Here is a 24,068-nt window from a genome sequence, read left to right as displayed (position 1 = left end):
TGGTTTGTCTATCCATTGAGGATGCTCATTGTAAGGACAGGGGACAAAACACTGATCGGTGAGATGCTCCTGGAAATGGAATCCCTTAATTGCTTGTGAAATACCCCCCAGTCATTCTTGTCTTGGCAGAATTTGGATACTTTTGTCTGCCTGAAACCTCCTATTCATTGTTCAAGACCTTTAAAAATTGTCTTTTCTTCCCTGAAGTCTGTACTGATCCCCCCAAGAGAAAAGTGGCTGTTCTCTCTCCTCTAGTCCTGTACATGGTTGGTTGGTCAGCTGTTGATGGCACTTGTCACATGGTGCCATCCCCCTAAGGACTGTGGATTGCACTGAATTTTGATTTGCATGCCATTGACCTATATTGAACCTCATAGTCTGCAGAAGTGCATGGGCCATGTCTCATTTAGCTTTGTCTCCTCAGTGCCTAGTACAGAGGTTAGCATGGAGGAATGACAAACAGTAACAATACCATTTTTTGTGGTCTTAGTATGTGCCAAACACTTTTCTCCCATCACCTTATTGAGCCTAACAGCCACCCTTGATACGGGTGTTCACTTTACCCACCACTTGAGGTGAGGAACCGCAGGCCTAGAGCGGCACAGCCAGCACTGATGGACAGGCGCATCTCGGAGGGAGCAGAGCCGAGATCGGAGCAGAGTTTCTGATCTCAGAGCCTGTGCTGTTCACTGGGAGGCTCCACTGCCCCTCTGTTCCCGTTACAGAGCCACAACAAGTAATCCAGTTCGGAAACAGGAGGTTCTCCCTGAGACCCCCTCCCCCCCATCCTGTGGCTGCTTCCCCACCAGGGGGAGGGGCATGCATGACTCTCTGATGTCATGTGTGTTTCAGGCATACTTTTCTCAGCCAATGGTTGCTGCAGCTGTTATTGTCCACCTGGTGACCGATGGGACCTACTATGGGGACCAAAAGCAGGAAACCATCAGCGTCCAGCTGCTTGACACCAAAGAGCAGAGCCACGATCTAGGTGAGCATGTTCCCTCGGGCCTGGCTGGCTCTGGGTGCCTGGTTCCATCTTTGCCCAGCGTGGTCCTGAGGGTTGGCTGAGAAGGCCTCTTCCTTCCCCTCTCCTCTTCCTCGTTCTCTCGTTGGCATGCTCATTGCCATCAAGTCAGGATGTGCTTATGGGTCTAGAGAAGCCTGACTGACAGGTTCAGGGGTGAGGGATCAGTGTGGAAGTCCTCCCTTCAGTGGCTGCCTTCTGCCAGCCACCTGTAACTCCCATCCCCTATGGTCCTCCAAAGGCCCAGGGAAGGAGCCTGCGTAAGGCCCTTTCCCACTGTCCGCGTCAGCACCTGAGGCCCAGGGAGCCCAGGCCGCAGGGCAGCGGCTCTTTACCCTGTAGCCAGAGGTGCTGGGAATGACCCCAAAGTGCCAGCTGTGTGTCCAGTGTGAGCTCCAGACTTTCCCATGGGAATAAGATCAGGAATGGTCTGATGCAGGTCTAGGAAGGCAGGGGAGGAGTCAGCTGCCCCAGAACACGGGCTGCAGTTGGCACTTGTGCCACCTGCCTCAGCATACCCACAGGAGCCATGGACATAGAGCTGATGGGCCAGGTTAGAATCCATCCCCGCCACTCGCGTGCCTGGAAAATGGGAGCCGTTTTCTCCACCTCTCCGTGCCTCATTAAGAGCTCTGGGGCAATGATGCCATTGTGCAGTCAGAGCGATGTGGGGAATAAGCGAGGCTTGACACTGTATGGCCGTGCCTAGCACGACACCTGCCCCCAGGAAGTGCTGTTACCTGCTCCCACGTTTCCGACACAGCCATCCCGGGCGGGTGGAATCCCGGGCCAGCACCACAGTCCAGGCATCAAAGCCATGCCCACACACTCCAGAGGGAGCTCATTTCAAAGACCCCGAGATTGCAGACCGGCGACAGGTCATTCCAGGGTCAAGCAGCAGCCCAGGGAGCAGCGAGGGCTTTTCGGTTTTGTGTTGATGTTTACTTATTTAGTTAGTTTCAAAGGCAAGGGGGAACATCCTAATAAGGAATAGAAAGAAAACCCCTCTGGACTTATCTGGATTCCTGGTAAATTTCCCTAAGTGGGAAGTAAATATTTTCATAGCTGTCCTGGCAGAGCGCACCACAGCCAGGCTCCAAGTGGAGGGTTTCAGCAGAGCGGGGCAGGTCTGGTTCTCAGGGAGCTCTTACGTTCTGCTACCTGATGCCGGGGACTTCCACGTGCCACTGTCCCTCCCGCCAGCCCGTCCTCCATCCTCAGCACCCTGACTTCCCCTTCAGATGCTTCCCAGCTCTAAGAGAATGGACCACCAAAGCGGGAGAGGCTTCGTGCCCCCACCTAGCAGGCCTGCCCGGCGTGGTTGGGATCATTCCATCTTCTAGATACGGAAACTGAGTGCTGGGGTTTATTGGAGTCACATAATAAGTGGCTAAAGCAAGACTTGAACCAAGTTCCACCAATGCCAAAGCCACTTGGTTTCACCCACTGCATCCCGCCCATCACTCCTCTCTTCTGTATGCACACCTCTGCCTGCCCTCCTGAACCTGGAGACCTGCTCTCGGTTCTTTTGAGGGCTCTGGAGTGAGGCCAGCTTGCATGCTACTTGGACTGTATGTCGCTGGCTGCTCTGTGGCCCTCTGGAAGGCCACTTCCTGCCCAGGGTTCTCAGTCTCCTGTCCACAGGATGGTTACAGAGGCCCTCACCTAGTACCACCGCAATGGCCTGCAGTGGTGAAATTGTTTCTGGGAAGGCAGCCTGAACACTGGCAGTTCCGACCAGCAGGCCCCAGTGCAATGTGGGAGGTGGGGGAGGCTGGGCAGAGGGGTGGCCCTTTGGGGGAGGAGAGGGCCGTGGGCACTAGGTGAAGGGAAGGCTTAGGGGGCAGGGAGGCAAGGGGGTTGGAAAGATTTGGAACCAAGAGAAAAAGGCAGACAAAGAAACTTTCAATCAAACTCGAAATCCCCACCGGCCACCCAATGGTGCTTTTGTGCAGGGACATGAAAGGGTCTGGGGGCTTGGGGAAGGGCCGGTTGGGGAGGGCGTGACTGGCCTTGAGTAATGAGCCTGGCCCCCCGGCCCTCTGTCTCCCCTGACAGGCCTCCACGTCCTGAGCTGCAGGAACAATCCCCTGATTATCCCTGTGGTCCATGACCTCAGCCAGCCCTTCTACCACAGCCAGGCGGTGCGAGTGAGCTTCAGCTCACCACTGCTCGCCATCTCGGGGGTGGCCCTCCGCTCCTTCGACGGCTTTGACCCCGTCACCCTGAGCAGCTGCCAGAGAGGGGAGACCTACAGCTCTGCCGAGCAGAGGTAAGGCACCCCGGGTCTGCCCACCCTGCCATTGCGTAGCCAAGTGGAGATGGAGGAATTCTGGGATGGGGTGGCCGTGTGTATTGCCATAAAAATCTCTGTGCATCTCCCTCCTCCATCTCGTGGGCTCTGGGCAGCACTGCCTCTGGGCCTGGCGTCCAGGGGTGGGGAGGTCTGTAGGCTGGGTGGTGGAAAGAGGGCCTCCTTTGCTGGCGTGCAGTCCCAGTGGCTTGCAGGGGGACCCTGGGACATCGCTTTCTCTCTCTGGGCCTCAACATCCTCATTTGAACAGAGAGAGGGTGGTGGTTCGTTGGCTTTCAGCTCTGAAGTGCTGGAATATCCTGCTTCCTGAGTAGCACAGATGGGAAGCATAACTCTCTGAAATTTAGCGGGGAGAGGAGGACTGTTACTTGTCTCATCCCAGTTCGCTGCGTATTTCAGTGACGGTTGAACTCTGTCTTCTCTAAGCCGGGCTCCTGAGATCCCTCCAGTGGTCTAGGAGCCTGTCTCTGAGCTGCATAACATCACCCCCTCGGTGCCTTTGACCTGGCGTCTCTGTTCTTGAACCTGGTTTAGGGCTAAGTGGTAAAGGTGTTTCCTGGACACCCTCTGGTGATCTTCTTACTGGATCTGAATCTACCCTTCCTGACTGTGTGTCCATGTATAAGTCGCTTTGCTTTTCTAAGTCGCAGTTTTCTGTTTTGGAGTAAACGGGTGATAACATCTACCCCATAGGGTGGTCGTGAGGGTTAAACAGTGTGCTGTAGGTGAAGGTGTTCTTGCACATTGCTAGGCACCGTGCAAAGCTAATGCATTAATAAAGGACATTTATCTCCCTGCGACAGTGGTGCTTTTCAGCCCAGAACCTGCATAGAATCCTCAGAGGAGGGCAGAGGAGCCTCAGAGATGGTCTAGCACGTAGAGGTGTCCACACTTCTGTACCGTCTAGAATTCCAGGGTCCCAAGAGGAGGACTGGTCCAGAGTCATACAGCATCACTCATGTTTGTTCAATGAGATCCAGAAGGAGAAAGAGAGAGTTGGGGTCTCAGTAGGCTCCCCCAGAGTGAGGCCCTCTGAAGGGCGATGCAGCCCTACCCTGTGTACCTGGGAGCGAGGAGCGGAAATAGGGGTGGGAGGGTGACAGGGGCCTTTCCCACGGCCCTGCTGCTGCAGAGGACACAGAAAGTGGTTGCAACACCCACAGTGCTCTGCACCCACTGTCTCTCGCCTCTTGTGCAAAGTCTGTTGCAATCCTTTGGAGGCCAAAGAGCTCCTTAAATATCACTCATTGTTACATTTCACCCTGAGAGGGCTTTGTCCTCCCCGACTCCCCAGACTATAAAAATAAGTTAATTCTCAGAACTCAGAGAAACATTGCGGATGGAAAATGCAAATCCATCACCTCGGCCACAATGCTCTCCATCGTCACCCAGACTCTGCACCGCCCGCAAGTGCACTGAGGCCGGCACTGACGACTTTTGAGTTCTTAATTGGCAGGTCCTGGGCCCCAAGTTAACAGTAGGGAGAGTTTAACCTCGGAAACAAGTCAACTGATAAGTGCCTGTTGGATCCTCTGACTTGTGGAGGGACATCGAACTTGGGCAAAGCGCTCTGTCTCTGCCTGGTTATGTGACCTTAAGCCAGTCATCCCTTCTTTCTAGACCTCAGTTTCCCCATCTGCAAAATGATAATGGGTTGGATGTTCTCTGTGGTTCTTTCCCATTCTAAAAGTCTGTGGTTCCCAAGAGTTGGGAGGGGCGAGAGGGAAGAGGAAGGGACTGGCACTTATGATTGTATTATCTTATTTCACTATCACCTCTGTCCCTGGAGGTGTGGAGGCAGCGAGGGAGTCGAGGTCATCAAGGCATCAGAGGCCAAACCCTGCTTTGTCTGCCCCTGAAAGCCACTCTGCCCACCGGAGCCAGGAACACCGGTGGGAGAGGAGAGGACTTTTCACAGCTGCTCACCTGCGAGCATTTGGACAGTGAGCCAGTCAGGTGCTGAGGACACAGCTCTGAGGCCTCTGCCGGCTTGGCTTGGGCTGGGACCGGGTTGGAGCAGGCAGAGCGCCCAGGACTGAGGCCTGGGGCATGCAGGGCCCTCCTGAATGCCTGGCTGGGGTGTGGGAGGACAGGCAGGACTGTGCAAATGTGCAAATGCGTTCAAACAAACAAACGAGGAGGAAAGAAAAGAAAAATAAGCAACAACTGGAAAAAGCCATGGGGTGGTTTCCTGCCTTCTCAAAGCACCAAGGTAAATAGCATCAGTTTTTATAGATTTCAGCTTGTGGAACACACATCCCACTTTACTCCAGGCTCTCCCCAGGTAGAGAAAGGTGCTGTTTCTCCGGCCACTCCCTACACCCAGCTCTACCAACCCTCCCCCTCCCCCTCCCCATCCCCATCTGCTTTTTCTTGCTTTCTCTCCTTGCTCCCCCTCCTCTCCATCTCCCTCCCCTCTCTCCTCTCCCCCTCTTTTTCCTCCTCATTTGCTTTCTCCTCCCCTGAGAGCAGCATGATACCTAGTGGGCTGCCTCGGGAGCAGCATCATACTCCACATCGATCCAGGTGCTGTGTTCTGACTGAGACTTGGGGGTCCTCCCCAGCCCCTGTGCAGTCCTAGGAATAAAGGCAGGGGTCCAAGAAAACAGGATCGGGTTTCAAAGGAGAGGTCCAGTTGTGGAATTCTGGCCAAACCCCAGCTCCACACAGAGTTAGGGGAAGGGGGTAAGATGGGGGGTTGCATAGTGATCGTGGTGGGGGAGTTCAAGAGGCCTTTTCAATGAGAAAAGCAACCATCATGAATTCAGGCTCTAGTCTCTCTCTCTCTCTCTCTCTCTCTCTCTCTCTCTCTCTCTCTCTCTCTCACACACACACACACACACACACACACACACACACACCCCGCCTCTATCTATCCTATGGCTCTAAGTAGATTGAGCAGTTTATTATAAAATTCAGTGGGTCATGTATGTAGACAAATAACTTTCTTCCCTCCCTTCTTTCCCTCCTCCATTCCTCCTTCCTTTTCTCCCTCCCTCCCTGTCTTCCTTCCTTCCATTTTCCTTCTTTCCTTCCCTTCTCCCCCCCCCCCCGGCACCCCCCCTTTTTTTCTCATTTTCCTCCTCTACCGCAAACTCTTCCCACAGCCTCCATGCCATCCCATCGGGGAGAGGCAGCTGGAGAGAACTAACTTTTAAGGTCAGCTTCTTCCTGTGCTCATATGCGCTCCTTCCATCCAGGGTGGATTGGCGGTCGGAGCAGGTGGTGGGTGTCCACAGGCTGGAGCCCAGAGTTCCTGGGGGCTGTGCGCTAATAGGAGCCCATGTGTGGAATGTCCTCCCAGGTGAATGTGTAGGGATTCATATGTAAAATTTGGAGCCCAGAATGAAGCTGCCCATGGGGAGACCACAGGCCTCAGGTTGCTGTCCACAGGCTCAACCAACTTCTCGGCACCTCTCAGAACACCCGCCGGGGTCGCTGGTCTGGGGGACACCCCTGCACACGAAGTGCAGGGCCCGCTGTGTGTGCACCCGCACTGTGCTGGGGACTCCCTGACTTCTCCAGAACGCTGTCCAGCTTCACCCCTCAGGTCCTGCTCTTCCAAGTCCTTGTCAGTCCCTGGGATCAAGTCTACTCTCTCCCCTTCCAAGGGCTCCGCAGTGACATAACCTCGGTTGTTTTTCCCTCATAAAACCATGACCCTGACAGCCGGGGGCTCTAAGAGCTCCTCTGTTTTGCTCTCTCATCTGAGAATGGGACAGCTACGGTCCAGGCAAGAGAAGTGAGCCACTCACAGTCACCCAGACAGTAGGGGCAGAACTGGCATTTGAATCCAGTTTTCCGAATCCAGGACGGAGATCTTTCCTCCTCATCAGAGGTTTCAACACTGCTGTCCCTCCGGCCAGACTAGGCCCAGGCCTCAGTCCCACAGGCAGCCTGGGACTGAAGTGCATGGCTGCCTCGGCTGGGCATGTGCCCTCCACTGGGCACACCCAGCTCACCTTGCCCTCACCTGTCCACAGAATCTCTGCTCTGTCCCACCACGTCACTGGCTTCCAGAATTCCAGGGTCCGGCCCGCAGCCTCCTGCCGTGGGAGCTGTGTCAGTCTCTGTCTCACTGCCCACGTGCCCCTGCAGCCGTGGTGCCCAGAGCCTTTCCCTTCACTCCCTCCAGGGTCGCGCATTCTGTTGTGTTGTTTTGTTTTGCTTTGTTTTTGTTTTGCTGTCCCCAGATGAACAACCCACAATGCTTTTATAAACAACCTGCTGTTATCTCCACCTCCCCATGGCGTGATTGCAGCTAAGTGGCAGGCCACAGGGGTCAGCCAGGAGTCCAGGGCACAGAACCAGAAGAGGAGCCCTCACTGCCCTTTAATTTCTGTCCCGGTTGCAGCGTGACCCAAGTGTCCCCTGTTATGCATGATTAGGGCCCTTTCAAGTGGTGGTGGGGGCAGCGGCTGGGGGCTTGGCTGTCAGATCACCTAAGGTTTCACCTCTACATGGAACTTGAGTCTATAAATAAATGAGTGAAAATATAGATAAGAAAAATCATAAATATCTGATTCTCTCTGCACCTGGGGCCGGGAGGAGTTCCCCAGCTTTCCCCAGATGTGAGCATTTCATCCATACATTACCTGCGCCCCTTCCCCCGCCCCTCCCACCCGCACATTCCTCCCTTCTGGGAAGTGTCTTCCTTTTCCCTTTTTAAATTATTTTTATTGACCGCTCATCATGGGTATTAAATTCTTCCCCCCGTTTTTTTTTGTTGTTGTTGTTTTTTTTAATGAAGCCAGAAGCTTTCCTTTTGTTTTGTTTTTCTTGTTTTAATTTTTGTTTAGTGTTTCAGAAATGACAGGGCTGTGTCGGGGAGTCAATTATTTGGGAGGGGCAGTTGGGGTCATGTTTATCATTTCTGGACAATGTGTTCCCATAACTCTTTCCAGCTCACTGGAAAGCAGAGGGAGAGACGGGGGCTTTGGGGACAGACAGATCCACACGAATCCTGTCTACACAGAGTACCTTTGGGCGAGCAATTTAAATTCTCTTCACTCTCCTCTTCTTGAAGGTGGAATGAAAATACCACCTCAATTAGGCTTGTGTATTACTGTTCTTTGACACATGTTCTCCTTCCTGAAACACCCAGGTGACAGGAGTCTGACCTGTCCCCTCTGTTGCTACCTCCCCGTGTGGAACAGTGTCTGGGGTGGGTCTGCTGCATAGATGAATGAGTGGCTGACAGGTCACTCTGCTGACAGTCTTGAGAGAGAACATTTTATTAGCTCCATTTTACAGAGGGGGAAACTGAGGCTCAGGGGTTATGACCTTTCCAAGGTCAGACACCTGATAAAAACGGCAGAACTGGGGTAGAGCCCAGATTTGCCCACTTGCTAAGCCCCGTGCTCTTTCTATTCTAGAAAATCAAGTTTTCCAGCTTATCCTTTTCCTGCAAAGAATATTAACGTGCCCAGAACGGAGGAGGGCGCCGCTGGTTCCTTCATGGCCCCACAGCCCAGAGAAGCCCTTGTCTCTATGGGAGCCCGGGAAGTCCTGGGAGTGCAGAGAGAACATGATCTGTGAGGCGGAGGTGGAAGACCAGCTTGGGAGCTGGTGGCTCCCTGAGTGAATCTAGTTGAATTGGAACCATGTGGCTCTTTCCCCAGCCCTTACACAACGGGAGCAGATGCACTGTTTGGTGTCGAAGCCCTTGTGTTAACTTCACAGTTCCAGTTTCTTCCAGGTCTCCTCGTGGCGCAAGGCCGAGGCTGCCAGGAGCAGGGAGGAGGGCGGGGAGTTGGAACCCCTCAGCAAGTGTCAGGGAACCCCACTAGCACTGCGATTATTTCCGAGGGGGGTTCTGTGGGGAGCGCAAAGCCCACGTTAGTGTGGGGGCTGACACCTAAGTCAGATGCTTGCCCCTCCCCAGGTGTTTCAGAAAGTGAATTTGAACAAAAGAGGTGAATTTTGGTGATGTGCTTTGGAGACTTTAGCTTCTCTCTCCCGCACCCCACATTTTTCTCACCACCCTTCTGGGCAGGGGAGGGAGTGTGGTAGTGAGTAGTCATGTGCTGTAACAGCCTCAGGAGTGTGGTCTGAGACTGGCAAAAAGGACAGACATCAGGGATTTCCTCTTAAGCTGGTTTGACCACCAATTGCCTACTGTCTCCTGGATAAAAACAGGAAAATAGCCTGAGGCTCTGGATACGAATCTCACTGTCTGTGCACAGTGTGCCTGCCAGGCTCTAGGGCAGATGGTCAGAGAGGCAAAGGTGGGAGAGAAGTGCCCCAAGAAGCTTTCGCTGCTAGGAATCATGTCAACCTCCAAGAAATAAACGGTTAGCAGCTATAGGAAGACACTGCCGCCACTCACTGCTCCCTAGTTAGGGAATGTCTGCCATATGCGAGGCATTTCTCTTGCCAATGTGAAGTGCACCCAGATGAAACAGGTGTTATCTCTACCCTCAGGGCAGTTCTAGTCCAGGTGTGGGGAGACATTACCCACATCTGGGCAGGAACTGAAGTAACTGAATCTCACTGGTCCCTGGCTTTTCTGACTGTGAACTGAATAACACTGAGCTCATGGGGTGTTGTGAGGATGGAGTGAGCTCACGTATGTGAGCAGTCAGGAGCTAGGCATTTCTGTTCCTGCTGTTGGGGGCTGTAGGAGGAGGGGAAAGGTCGCCAGGCGCAGGGATGTCACATCATTCCTGTCTGCATCCTTAAGGATGAGCACATGTTCCACACTGCTGGGCTCCCAGGGCCTGTGCTGTCAGTGCCTGAGGCAGGCGCCGCGGGGTTAGAGAAAGGAGCAGGATGCCTGCATGGAGCTCACCTGGGACACAGGTGAAGTGTCCTATGGAAATGCATGTACCGGGGACCTGAGGAACGGGGGAATTGGAATTGGCAGGAAGGTTGCAGCAGCAGCAGCAGCAAAAGACCACAAGGCATGACCCCGGACAGCTTTCCCACCAATTCATAAATTACTGTACAGTTATCAAGGGCTACTCCATCCAACACCTCAGTGGAGTCTCATGGCCATGTGGGTTGGCCGAATCTGAGAATACACTGGAGGGACACCAGAAAGGTGATGTACCTTGCTCAAAGGTACGCAGCTTCTAGGGAACAGAGCACAGATGTACTGCTGTCATTAGCTGCCATTTATTGAGTGCTTTTTGGTGCCAGGAGTTCTGCTTTGTGCTTTCCCCGAACCATGGAATCTAATTCTCACAACGATCCTTGGGAGTCAGTACTACCGTAAGACATAAAGAGGCTTCCATTCAGCTCGGTGTCTGGCAGATAAGAAACACAGTGAATACTTGCTATACTGGAATGATCCCCATTTTATAGATGGGAAAACAGGCTCTGCAAGGTTGGAAGCATAATAACTTATAAAGCTCTCAAAGATTTGAACCCTGGTTTGTCTGTTTCCATACGTGACCACTGCCTCCAGTCTTCCTCACCTAGGCCAGCTCCTTCCTCCCCTCCATCTCCTCTCCTCTCCCTAGGCTCGGCCTCCTGACATTGTAGAGAGGGAGGCCGTGGGCCTTTATCTTGCAGCTGCAGTGCCCAGGTCCTGCAGGGAAGCTCCCTCTGACCTTCTGGTTTCTTCCCTCTGCAGCTGTGTGCACTTTGCATGTGAGGCCACTGACTGTCCGGAGCTGGCCGTGGAGAACGCCTCTCTCAACTGCTCCAGCAGCGACCGCTATCATGGTGCCCAGTGCACTGTGAGCTGCCGGACGGGCTATGTGCTCCAGATACGGAGGGATGATGAGCTGATCAAGAGCCAGGTGTGTGCAGGTGCTGGGCCCGCAGCTCCTCTCCACCTGAAAAGGCTGACTGGGTGCTAAATTTGCTCCCTGCTGGATCTCCAGCATTTAAAACAGTGCTGCGACATAGTAGATGCTCAGTAAACATGGGGTGATTGACAAGGCTCTGAGCTGTTGCCTGGGGAGAAGGGTGTGTCCCCATATCTGGGACGCCCTCTGCCACCACTCACTGTGTTCACCTCTGCCTTCCAGACGGGACCCAGCGTCACAGTGACCTGCACCGAGGGCAAGTGGAACAAGCAGGTGGCGTGTGAGCCCGTAGACTGTGGTGTCCCGGACCAACATCACGTCTATGCTGCCTCCTTCTCCTGCCTCGAGGGCACCACCTTTGGCAGCAAATGCTCCTTCCAGTGTCGCCACCCAGCGCAGTTGAAAGGTACAGAGGGCCCTCTGGCTGCGCTCGCCCTGCTTCCTGGGTGGGAAGCCCAGCGGCCGCTTCTGCTTCCAGGTTTCCCTCCTGGGTCTCAGACACCAGGCCTTGGGTGGATTTTATCCATCTCCTGATTTCTCTCCCCCAAGTGCACTGATGTAAACATCCCTGTTGGGCGGTTAAGGGAAAATCCAGGTGTGGACAAGTATGGCAATGGAATCCCCTCCAAGATCTTGCAAGTTTTATAAAAATAAAGGGAAAGAGGGAGGAAAAGACGATTCAGAGAGTAACATCTGGAAGGGATGTGACTAGTGCTCTGGATATGGTGAGGGCCCAGTAAGCCTAAGAGGTCAGTATTAGTACTATTCCCAACTGTCACAGAGGAGGAAATTGTCCAAGGCCACCTCCTTCGTGGCGGGGTTCACATTGGACCGCAGGTCTCATCTTTCTCCAGAGCCAACTGCCACCCTTAGGAAAGGCCGGCTGGGGAGAGGAGCGGGTGCAGGAGGAGGCGATTACTGGCCTCTCCTGGGCTGGATAAGACATCATCAGGCAACCTGAAGAAGAGGCCATGTTTGGAAGGAGGGAGAGGCTGGGTACCCTAGGATAAAAAGGGCTCTTTGAGCTCATAGGAATAACCGATGATTGGCAAGATGGGAAACTGAGGTCCAGCCAGAGGGAGGAAGGAATGTGTGCGAAATCACAGAGCAGGGTAGCCGCATTATCAGGATGCATGCTCTTGGCTTCCAGCCGAGTGTTGGACTTGACGTTGTGCCCAGTCCTCAGAGGGGCCAGGACCCTCTCCTTTGCTTGGTTTATTGGAGGAAACATTGCCCCTTGTCAGAGGCCATTTGGGGTCCATCTGTAGAGTGTGCGAGAATAGACTTCTGTGGGGTATGAGGGCTTGGAGGGAGATCTATAAATTCTCTTAAACTTAGATATAATGTGTACTATTAGGTCTCAGGCATTTTGACGATCAGAGAGGGTCAATCGTTTCCCCAAATTTTCAAGGGGATACCTAGCTTCAAAAGACTAGTGGACTTGAGTCCTTGGAAGGCAGTGGCCATGTGTGTAATTCCTTTGAGTGTTGCTGTCAGCGAACCCAGGGCCTGTACACAGTGAGACTCCATAAAGTACATTGAGTGGATGGCTGGATGAATTGATGACGGTAACACCACAGGAAATATTTAAGAATGAATGAAAGACACAGCATTCTCACTAAACTGCCCCAAATGGAAAGCAGAGAATGTTTTGAGGATGAATTCCTTAGGTCCCCTCATTTTTAACTCAAGAAGATTTGAATCAAAAAGCTATATACTCAACGTTCTTTTGAGTACTAAGAAGATTTGACCTGAGAAAGGTGACAAGACCAGTAGAAATGGTAAACCTCTGTCATTCAGGCTGCCTGAGCCCTTCTCTTGGCCCTATTTGCCCAGATGTGGGGTAGATTACTAACTTCCGGCTGGGAACTCACACATGTCAATCAGAGGCTCCTGGGGATGGGAGGTGCATACATTGTCATTGATCAGTGGTTCTCAACCTTCCTAATGCCGAGACCCTTTAATACACTTCCTCATGTTGTGGTGACCCCCAATTTCATTGTTACAAATTGAACATAATTAAAGCATAGTGATTAATCACAAAACAATATGTAATTATATACGTGTTTTCCGATGTTCTTAGGCGACCCACCCCCTGTGAAAGGGTCGTTCGACCCCCAAAGGGGTCGCGACCCACAGGCTGAGAACCGCTGGTCATTGATCATTATACCCCTCACTGTGGCTAATGATAATTCTTCATCAAAGGGATTCAGACCCGCCTGCCATTGCGTCTGTGCTGACGTGGGAGGGGCAGGGGCTGTACTGTGCACATGAGGCCCCAGAAAGGCCATCGAGTTGATCGTGGTGGATCCCGACTTTGCCCTTCCCTTCAGAATGCAGGGAAGCATCTCCCCAGCGGCCACACTGGCCCACTAGGACCCATGGTCACTTAGCATGGTCACCCCTGGGGCTGAAACTTCGGGGGTGATCCTCTGCTTGGCGCTGTTGGCAGCAAGGCCAGGCAGAGGCCCTGCCATCTCTCTCTTTAGCTTGCTCATGTCTCATGGGGTAAAGAGTTGATCTGAACAATTTCCCTCCATTATTTTGTTTGCTTCCCTTTCTTCCCTCCCTTCGTTTGTTGTTCCTTTCCCTGCAATGTAGTTAAAGCAAAGAGAGCATTGGCTTTAGAATTAAATGGACCAGGATTCTAGGGGGTTCTGTTCCAATTGTTTGATCTTAGGTGAGCAATTTCCCATTGCTCAGCTCAATACCTTCGTTTGTAAAATAGGCTAAAGAGTGCCAGGCAAAGGGCCAGGTTGAGGAGTGAAAGAGGTAGCAGGTATAATAAAATGCCAGAGCAGAGAACGTGCTTGGGAAATACTCATCTTCCCCAAGAGTCACCCTTGTGAGGACTTGTGCAGAGGCCGCCCCCTCTCCTCTTTGTCCCAGGGGCCTGAGTCCTGACAGCTGGGCAACAGGCTCCACCCTCCTTGCTTCTCCCAGGACCTGGAGGTGAGTGTCCCGGGAAGCACAGCTACCACCCAGGACAAGCAGCCAAGTGCACCTGGGAACCTGTGTGACACAGGTAGCGCCACAAACCCACTTGCCCCTTATGTTCCAGGTGAATTTTTCTTGCCTTTCACCGAAATTCCAAGCCCTCTTCAGGATGTATGCCACCTATCCCAGGAACCCACACCTTAGAATCACTTGTGCCAAGGTCCTTCCTTTATCCAATAAACACTAGACAGACAGTATCACACTGACAGAACCTACAGAAATGCACGAGGGGAAAAATATTCTCAAGTTAAAAAAACACAAAACTTCAAAATCAAAATCATGAGTGCTTTATGGAATGGCTAAAACTGCAACATAATTTACATCACCTCAACTCAACTAGATTGGGTACACTTGAAACTGACTATGGAGTGGGGTGTCTACAGTAAGCGTGCCCTCATCCTACAAAACTCTTTTTAAAAGACTTGCTTTCTGTTCTGGCTCTGGTTGCCTTTTCTATCCCAGTTTTGCCTCTCTAACCTCAGATTTAAAACTTGGTTTATTACCAGTTTCTGTAAGATACCCCATGATACCATCGAGCACCTTGATGGGACTGAGTTGGTTGAACAGGGAGACTGGCCACATCCTACAGTGCCCAGCAATTAACCTTCTCACCTGCTCTCAGCTCTTTGATCCACGCCTTGCCCTCTCCCTTCAGAATCCTGCCACAGCTTCCGTCCCTCTAGGAATTCCAAATTCTCTCTCCTTTCTCAGGCAAAGACCCTTCCATCTTTTTCTGAAGCAGATAGCCAGGCTCTGGAGGGTTCAGCTTTATCCCATGGTTCTCATCTGGCACCTTCCCACAATCCAGGTCACCTCTTAATAGGAACTTTCCTACACTTCCTAAGATGTTTAATTTTATCACCCTAGTATTCTGAAGAGAGCAGAGTCGAGGGTGTCGTGGGTCCACACCACGACTGTGCTCTTTGTCCTTCTTCCGCTGCTTCTACTGTGACTTCTGTTTCTTACCAAGAAAAATAAAACAATCTCTTCCCAATGCCACCAGCACCAGCCTTTGGCTAACACAGCCGACTGCATGTTTATTTGTCCTCACTAGCTGCAGTTTTCTCAAAACAATACAGTAGCCAGTATATGGCCTTTCACATCCTAAAATGTTCAAGCTGGGTAAGAATTCAAAGAAGCTCTGGTCTAGGGCCAAAGAGGTTAGTTGACTAGTTCAAGGTCACAGGTAGATTCATAATACTTCATGCACTTAACAAATGGATATTGAAGACCTACTGTGTGCTTGGCACTAGCTATGTTCCAGAAATAAAAGAATGAGGAGGGTATATTCTCTGCCCTTAGGATGTGGGCAGTACCAACACCATGTATGTACAATGAACCCGACCTTGGATCTCCTGGCCCTCCTTCCTTGAATATGCTCTAGGTTAATTTTAATCTCAAAGGCACTTCCAAAGAGATTTGGTCTTCTGCATATTCTTTTTAATAAAATAATAAAAACACATCGCTTTGACAGTTTATAATTACTTTAATACTCATTAGAGATTGAAACTTCCTCAGGCACATTTGTAGATAGGCCAAGCAAATTCCTACCCGCTTGACTTTAAATGACGAACAGAGGAAGGTCAGGGTCACAGAACTGTTTGGAAGCCAATCTCTGACATTAGCACTCTTCCCCCCGCAAGGAAAGCCAGGCTTCACGCAGTGTCCTTCACGCAGTGTCCTTCACGCAGTGTCCTTCACGCGGTGTCCTTCACCCGGTGTCCTTCACGCGGTGTCCTTCACGCGGTGTCCTTCACCCGGTGTCCTTCACCCGGTGTCCTTCACGCGGTATCCTTCACGCGGTGTCCTTCACCCGGTGTCCTTCACGCGGTGTCCTTCACGCGGTGTCCTTCACGCGGTGTCCTTCACCCGGTGTCCTCCACACAGTGTCGTTCATGCAGTGTCCTTCACCCGGTGTCCTTCACCCGGTGTCCTTCACGCGGTGTCCTTCACCCGGTGTCCTTCACGCAGTGTCCTTCACCCGGTGTCCTTCACGCGGTGTCCTTCACGCGGTGTCCTTCACGCGGTGTCCTTCACCCGGTGTCCTTCACGCAGTGTCCTTCACGCAGTGTCCTTCACGCGGTGTCCTTCACGCGGTGTCCTTCACCTGGTGTCCTTCACGCGGTGTCCTTCACGCGGTGTCCTTCACCCGGTGTCCTTCACGCGGTGTCCTTCACGCGGTGTCCTTCACCCGGTGTCCTTCACGCAGTGTCCTTCACGCGGTGTCCTTCACGCAGTGTCCTTCACGCAGGGTCCTTCACCCAGTGTCCTTCACGCAGTGTCCTTCACGCAGTGTCCTTCACCCAGTGTCCTTCACGCAGTGTCCTTCACGCAGTGTCCTTCATCCAATGTCCTTCACGCAGTGTCCTTCACCCAGTGTCCTTCACCCAGTGTCCTTCACGCAGTGTCCTTCACGCAATGTCCTTCACCCAGTGTCCTTCACGCAGTGTCCTTCACGCAGTGTCCTTCACGCAGTGTCCTTCACCCAGTGTCCTTCATGCAGTGTTTTTCAGCTAGTGCTGCCCTAGCGATCTCAGGCAGGGGGAGGAGAAAGGGAGGTGTGGAAGTGAGGGTAGCATCAGGGGTCTCTTCTGAAGCCAGTTACTGCTGTGGGCAGCCAGCGCTCATTCTTCTGAGGAGCGAGGGTAGAGTGTTCCCTCTGCAGCTCTGGAAGCCAGCCTGTGAATCCACCACCTCCATCCCTGGTTGAGTGCTACTTACAGGGTCCTTGACACCGTAGGACTGTGAACTTGCCCTGTGTGCAGGCAGAACACCCACCCATGCCTCACCCTTCAGAGTAGAGAGGTCAGGGCCCAGGGATGCAGGCAGGACATGTGCAGCCTGTGTCATACCCTACTTTTTTCAAAGCCACATGCACAGGAGCGGCCGCAGCTGCGCTTGGAAATACCATGCCACACAGTTCCGTGTCTGCCTCTCCTGGGCTGTGTTTGATGTGGGTGGGGGCATGTCCATGGTCCTGAATCACCAGGCCCTGCTTTAGCGGGCTTCTTCCTTTGTTAATGCCTGTTTACCCTGTCCCAGAATTCACATTCCTGGTTTGCATTTTTTCTCTTCTGATTAACATTTTGCAGTTTTGTGCTATCTTGGCCACAAAGGAACCACACCATCCATTTCACAATTTTGATTTGCATAGCAGATGTGGGATACTGTTAAGAGTCCCAACACTTTCTTCACAGATATTTTATCCTCCTTGGGGAATATAGAGAGGGTGCTCTCTGCAGATCTTTGATAACGCCTCTTCCTCCCAAGCGTTTGCTATGCATGGGCATCCCACACCACAGCCCCAAGCACAGAGGCAATGCAGGAAGCCCAATGAATCCTCCTTCCATACCCCTCATGCCTTTTAGTTAATGTAGAAAAAGCAGTGGTTTGTTTTTGCAGCATCACAGTTTATCGACGTGGGGTCCTCTGGGGTTTACAGACACTAAATTATCTGTGCTCACCAGATGGTTGACACTGACAATGACAGGAAGGAGGGGAGCAGAGGAGCCTACAATACAATTGCACAGGACTCTCTCTTCCTCCTTCTCCCTGCTTGCTTTCTCTCCATAGGGCTCAATGCTTTCATCACACCAGAAAAGTTACTTCCTGGTATAACTTACGGTGTTCCTCCCCATCCAAGGAGAGTATAAGCTCCCAGCGGGCAGGGTTTGAGGCTTCTTTTTTAAGTTTTGTCCACTGCTCTGTTGGTAGCTGGCATATAGTGAGCGCTATGTAGATGCTTATTGAATAAATGAAAGCTTCTGTGCAATTCACAGAGTCCTTTCAGATCTAATGCAGGCAGAGGGTTAGGAGGGAGGAAAGGGAGGGAGGGAGGGAGGGAGGGAGGGAGGAAATGAGTTTGATACCATTTTCTGGACACTTTTCATAACTGTTGTTTCATTGTATCTTCTCATCACCGGGAAGGGCAGGAGCAATTGTTTTCTCTCTGTAGACGGGATATTGGGGTTTGCCTCTCAGAATAGCTAATGAGGGCTCTGCTGAGCATATAGGGCCAGCTTCCCATTAAAAACAGTCACCGTCTTGCAGTGACACAACATTGGTTTTGAAGGGCAGTTTCACTGACTGTGAGAACTTAGGTCACTTCCCTCTCCAAGTCTGCTTCCAAATGGGAGGTGTCAGACTAGGAGCAGTGCTTGAGAACACAGGAGATTACACATCAGAGCGGTCGGCATGTAGTAACCTCAGCTCAGCCGGTCACTCCGCCCTGCCCCCTTCAGATCAGACCTTCCGACCTCCAAATCCCAGAGCCTCCATGCTCCCCACCCTTCTGTCAACACTGCTCAGTAATACCCCAGAGGAGGAGAGTGTGATTGAGAAACCCAAGTGCTGGGTCCATCTCTAATTGTCCTGGGGAGGCTTGGGGCAGGCTGTGCTGATAATCTACGACCTGGCAGGGAGATGCTGGACTCCCCGGTTTCACTTTTATTTGCAACGTCTCCATCCGGCCAGCTTCCGGGTGGCCGTCAGCACGGCGGGCAGAGCTGGCACGGGCTGCGGGGGGTGTGCTACTCTCCCGCCTGCTCTGGCAGGACATCAGGAACACTGGGGACGGAGAGAGTCAGACCTTCAGGTCCCACAATGCTGTCACTACCAGGCACAAGGGGAGCGGGATGAACAGGGCGCAGGGCCCGGTGCGGAGCCGCAGCTCAAGGTCACGCGGCACACTGGGTCAAAGCCCTCAGTAGACTCGGCAGGAGCTTACTCTGCCAGTTATTAGGAGGCAAAGCCTTCCAACCCTGGGCTCAGAGGTCCACCTGGCAAAGCAAAGGTGGGGGGGAGGAGGTCTCTTTCCTGTGCAGAAAAAAGGTCCAGGAGTGGCAGTCAGGAGCCTTGAATCTCAATTCACGATGGACACAGATAAGTCACCCCCCAAGCTGGGCTCCTTCTGAGCGGCTCTCTCCATCCCCCAAGGTTCCCGGCTGTAAGTGTAAGGGTCTGGCATTACACGTGGAAGACCCTCTGGTTCTTCAGGTTGGCATAAGTCCAGGCAGCCCATGAATTAGCTTGACTGTCAGACCCCCGTCGGCTAACCCTGCCTGTCTATTGTTTCCAGGCAACAACAGCCTCCTGACCTGCATGGAGGACGGGCTGTGGTCTTTCCCGGAGGCCCTGTGCGAGCTCATGTGTCTGGCTCCGCCCCCGGTGCCCAATGCAGACCTGCAGACCGCCAGGTGCCGAGAGAACAAGCACAAGGTGGGCTCTTTCTGCAAGTACAAGTGCAAGCCTGGATACCATGTGCCCGGCGCCTCTCGGAAGTCGAAGAAGTAAGTGGGGCAGGTTCTGGGGAGCAGCAGAGCTGAGTCTGCTGTCTGATTAGAAGCAAGGGTTCCTTTCTTTGCTGGAAGCAAAACCCCTTCTGTGTTATGGGAATCTTGAAGGAGTTGTGAATACCTGCCTACTGGCTGTGTGACTTCATGCAAGTGACTTCCCTTCTCTGGGCCTCTATTTTTCAACAAGAAGATGAAGCCAATAATAAGAGTTCCCCGTAGGATGGTGGGCAGAATAAATGAGGATGTGTATGTAAAGTGCTTGCCACATGCCTGGCACATAGTAATTGTTCAATAAATAGTGGGTTTAACGTCATCAGTGTCAGCACCAATCAAAGAGCTCGGGAAGGAAGGGAGAAGACGGGGACTAGTAAGGCTTAGATTTTCTTTTCCTTTTTTTAAACTAATTTTAATTTTAATTTTTTTTAATCCTCACCAGAGGATATGCTTTTGTCATTGATTTGAGGGTGGGGAAGAGAGAGAAACATAGATCAGTTACCTCTCATATGTGCCCCAATGGGGATCAAACTCACAACCTAGGCATGTGCCCTGACTGGGAATTGAACCCATGACCTTTTGGTGCAAGGGACAATGTGCCAAGCAACTAAACCACCCATCCGGGCTTGGATTTTATTTCAGTTCATATGTATCTGTGACAAAATCTGAAACTCCAGCTCATCCCTGTTAAAGGAGTTCTATGGATGACTTTTCCTTAATCCCTACACATGCCCCCTCTCAAGCCCACAGGACAGGTAGGGAACCAGGAGTGAAACGCAGCTGGCCTCAGAGACACCTGGGAGTTTGGGTAGAGCATGGCTCTAGCGATTTGGTCCTTGAGATGCCTCTTCTTTTATCTCTTCCCTGAAGGCGCGCCTTCAAGACTCAGTGCACCCAAGACGGCAGCTGGCAGGAGGGAGCCTGTGTTCCCGTGACATGTGACCCGCCTCCACCGAAGTTCCACGGGCTCTACCAGTGCACAGACGGCTTCCAGTTCAACAGCGAGTGTCGGATCAGGTGTGAAGACAGCGATGCCGCCCAGGTAAGACTCCTTGACCTTAAGATCAATACTCGGGTCCACCTCCTGTCTGCTTACCCAAGACCAGCCATTAGTTCAAGAACCACTTCCTCCAGGGGACTCTCTGCAGATGCCAGGTGTGTGCAGTAGCAGCATCACCAGTGCTGAGGTTAGGAAATTGGATTCGAATGCTCTTTGTAACCTCTCTGAACCTTGTTTTCTTCCCTGCAATGCCATATTGTATTTGTTCTGAGATCCTTAGCTCTGAAAATACTTTAGTATTGGAACCCTGACGAAGGAAATCATATATGCAATCCCAGCGTATGAATTTGATCGAAGTGAAGTGACTCTAATAGGAGTGACCAAGGCTGTTTGGCCAACTGTCTGCCACCATCATCATGACATTGGTCCCTGAAGTATTTAAAGTCAGAAGACTCTTCAAGCATAAAGAGAAAGGGAACCATATTTAGACTAAAGATGCAGTTTTGAGAAAACTTCAGAAAAAAGAAGAGAAGGAGATGGCAGGGATTGGATTTTATTTAGTCCACTTGTAATCGAGAGGAAGTCCAACAGCCTGCCGGCCTCTGCTGGAGTTCTGTGAATTAATTGCCCTTAATCCTTACACATACCTCCCCTACACCCTCCAGGAAGACAGGTAGGGAGTCAAGAATGGGAAAGAAATGAGAGGCCAAGCTAGCTCCAAAGAAGACCAAAGTCTATAAGGAATTCCACCGTCATAGACCCAACCTGTAAGGGCTGCACCCCAAGCCCCATGTCTCCCAGGTGTGCAAGGGTATTCATCCAGGTGAGGCCAGTGTCCTGCCACCTGGGCCCAGTGCAGGTTCCACCTCCAGCCAGTCCTCACGAGTCTTTATTGTTGGCCACCAAATACCAGGCACTGCCAAACCACCATCCTCCCCTCTGCCAAGCCATTACCAAGCCCAACCCATTCTCCCTCCAAGACATCCTAAGTCCTCCTTTATCTCCAGTGCCTCCACCCTAATGTAGGCCACCACCATCTCTTTCCTGGGCTACCAGGAAGCTCCCTGGTTACCTCCCTGCGCCTGTGCCCTGGCCTCTCCACTGTTCCTCCATGTTTCAGCCAGAGTGGCTTGTTTGGAGCATAAATCTGATCATGACGGCTCCCCTGCTTAAAGGCTGGTGAACCAGCAACTCCCATTTCCCTCAGGATTCAACCCTAACTCCTCAGGGTGGCATTCAAGACCTTTCCTCTATCACCAGTAAGAATGACCTCCCCTCTGCCATCTCTCACCCTTTCCAGCTGCCTCACTAACCACCTTCGACGATTCAGCTCAGGACCCCTTCCTCCAGGGACCCTGCCTTGATTTCCCTCACACTGCTGGGCTCAGTGTCCTTCTCAGGGTCCTCCTTCACAGCACTGGACACACTACACTGAAATCCATGTTATGCTCCCACCTCACCTCCCCGCCCCACCTCCCACCCCAGGCTGGGAAATGTTTTCAGCACTGGGGACAGTGCCAGGCACCTAGTAGGGGCTTGGGAAATGAGAGGGCAGGGCAGAGCGCTGCTGGGAACATCCAGGCCAATCACCTCTTTTCCAGTTCAGAAAACCGAGACTCAGAGAAGTCCCTCAACCACCCAAGGTGACACAGTGGGGGTCAGTGGAGTCAGAATCAGAACCCAGGTCCCCCCAACTGTGGACGGACTTAATTCAGTGGGCACTCCCTGAAGATACTTGGTAGTGTCCACTGAGGGATGTGTGTGCCGAGTCGTTCCCATCCTTGACTTCCAGGGAAGCAGAAGCTGGGGCTGGCACAGGCTAAGGCCAGAGATTACCACGGCCTCATGCAGGCCGATCAACTTCCCTCTCGCTCCCTTACATAAAACTGTTGCTGACCGTTACCCCGACTACTGAGCCAAATAATATTCTGGCAGCAGTCATATTATCAAACTGAAACCCAGTCTGCCTGGGGCTTGCCAAGTACCTTTCATGGCCAGTTTGTACTTAAAGGAGAGGGAAATGTAGATGTATCAGACGACTCAAGCAGTTCAGTTTGGCAGCAGGCGGAGAGGCTAGACGCAAAGGAGCAGGGTATGGCTTGTCGGCTCAAAGAATGAGGGAGCGCCTGCCAAATGGGCTCCTAATACAATTGACGTTTCTGGTTTGTACTGCAAATGAATTTCCTCTGCCCTCAGCCCTAGGGACTGGGAGCCAAATCTAGTATTCACCTCAGATCCCCTCTCGCTGCCTGTAAACGCGCAGAAACATACAGCCTGGAGCATCTTAAACCCAATAGCTTGTACGAGCAGGAATTCTTGGCCTTCCAAACGAGTTCAGACCCTGGCGGAGAGGACGGGGCTGTCGTAGGGGAGATGCCTGTTCACTCTCCCACTGCCACAAGAGCAAATTAACAAGTAAACCCTCCACTTGGTTGGTTCATTGGGAGCCAGGATGATGCTAGGCCTGGTGTCAGAGTTCAGATCCTGGCTCCACCACCTTACTAGCGGGGAGACTTGGGCAAGTTATTTAACTCGCTAAGCTTCAGTTTCCTCAGACACAGCATGCGGTGGGGTCCATGAAAGCAGTGTATGTCTACGAGTATCCCCTGAAATGGTGCAGCACACCTGTGGCCCCTACCCAGCAGCCCTGGGTGTGGTGCAAGTGAACCAGACCACCTGTGAGGTCACGTCTAGTGAGGACGATTCCCGATGCTCCAAGTGGGCTCTTACAGGAGCTAAACGCAAAGGCGATGGTTGCAAAGTTACCCCAGAAAGTCAGAGACGGAGCGTCCAGCATGCGTGAGGACAGGATGTGTGGGGGGTGGGAGGGGGAGATCAGTGGAACCACAGGGAGACCTGACCTCTCGCTCAATAAATCTGTAGACTATATGGGTCCTCTAGACCAGCGCTGCCTGGTCACACTGCGATGGTGAACCCTCATAGCTGCGCTGGGCAGTCCGGTGGCCATTAGCCATGTGTGGCTGTGGAGCACTGAAATGTGACTGAGCAGCGAAATATGACGTCGTATATAGTTTTAAATGTAAACATCCCACACTTGTGTAGTGGCTACCCTATTGGACCGTTTGTTCTAGAATGAATCTTTGTAAACCAAGACAAAGAACCTTCCTAATAACAGCTGTCTGGTTAAGTGTTCCCCGGATGCCAAACCAGTGTTACAGGATTTCTCTTATTTCGACAACTCACTCTAAACCTTTGAAAAAGACACGATATGCCCATTGGCCAGATGAGGAAGGAAACTTCAGGAGGCTCGGTGCTTGCCCACGGTTGCGAGAGGCGGTGGTGTTGACCGATGCTCGGCCCAGAGGTTGCCAGGGCAGTCAGGTAGCAAAGGCAGGGTGCATGGGTTCGTGCCCAGGGGACTGGTGAGAAGCCTGATTGTCTCAGCACTAACCCCGCGCAGGTGCTCCTGAGCTGTCCGAGGTGAGGCTTCAGGCTCAGTTCTTGTTTGTAGGTAATCCGGGGAGTGGGCCATCTCGGGGTGGGGACGGGGTCTCTGGGAGGTGCAGGGGAGGAAAAGCCTGAAGAAATTTTGTGTACAAAGTTATTACTTAATGGTGGATTTCGGCAACTCAACAGGGGCAAGAGAGGGAGCGTGGGAGTGGGATCCACATGCCCTCGGTTCCTCCCGTGGGTCACAGAGGGTGGCTGTAGAAGCCTTTCTGCCACCAGT

General features: G+C 52.3%; 1 protein-coding gene across 1 annotated transcript in view; it reads left to right on the top strand.

The window, feature by feature from the left end:
* Window positions 1-24,068, top strand: part of PAPPA (pappalysin 1) — a gene marked incomplete at its 3' end in the record, with an annotated part of 213,316 nt that overhangs the window by 155,091 nt on the left and 34,157 nt on the right. The window contains exons 12-17 of the mRNA XM_081102850.1: window positions 853-988; window positions 3,083-3,296; window positions 10,915-11,083; window positions 11,315-11,498; window positions 19,167-19,377; window positions 20,248-20,419. Of these exons, the coding sequence (XP_080958976.1) occupies window positions 853-988; window positions 3,083-3,296; window positions 10,915-11,083; window positions 11,315-11,498; window positions 19,167-19,377; window positions 20,248-20,419 (1,086 nt within the window). The remainder of the gene's footprint in view (window positions 1-852; window positions 989-3,082; window positions 3,297-10,914; window positions 11,084-11,314; window positions 11,499-19,166; window positions 19,378-20,247; window positions 20,420-24,068) is intronic.

Source organism: Myotis nattereri (genome assembly GCF_964212035.1).
Source record: "Myotis nattereri genome assembly, chromosome: 12".
In the NCBI taxonomy this organism is placed as follows: domain Eukaryota; kingdom Metazoa; phylum Chordata; class Mammalia; order Chiroptera; family Vespertilionidae; genus Myotis; species Myotis nattereri.
The sequence above is the reverse complement of the archived record's forward strand: the minus strand, read 5'-3'. Positions and strand labels throughout refer to the sequence as shown.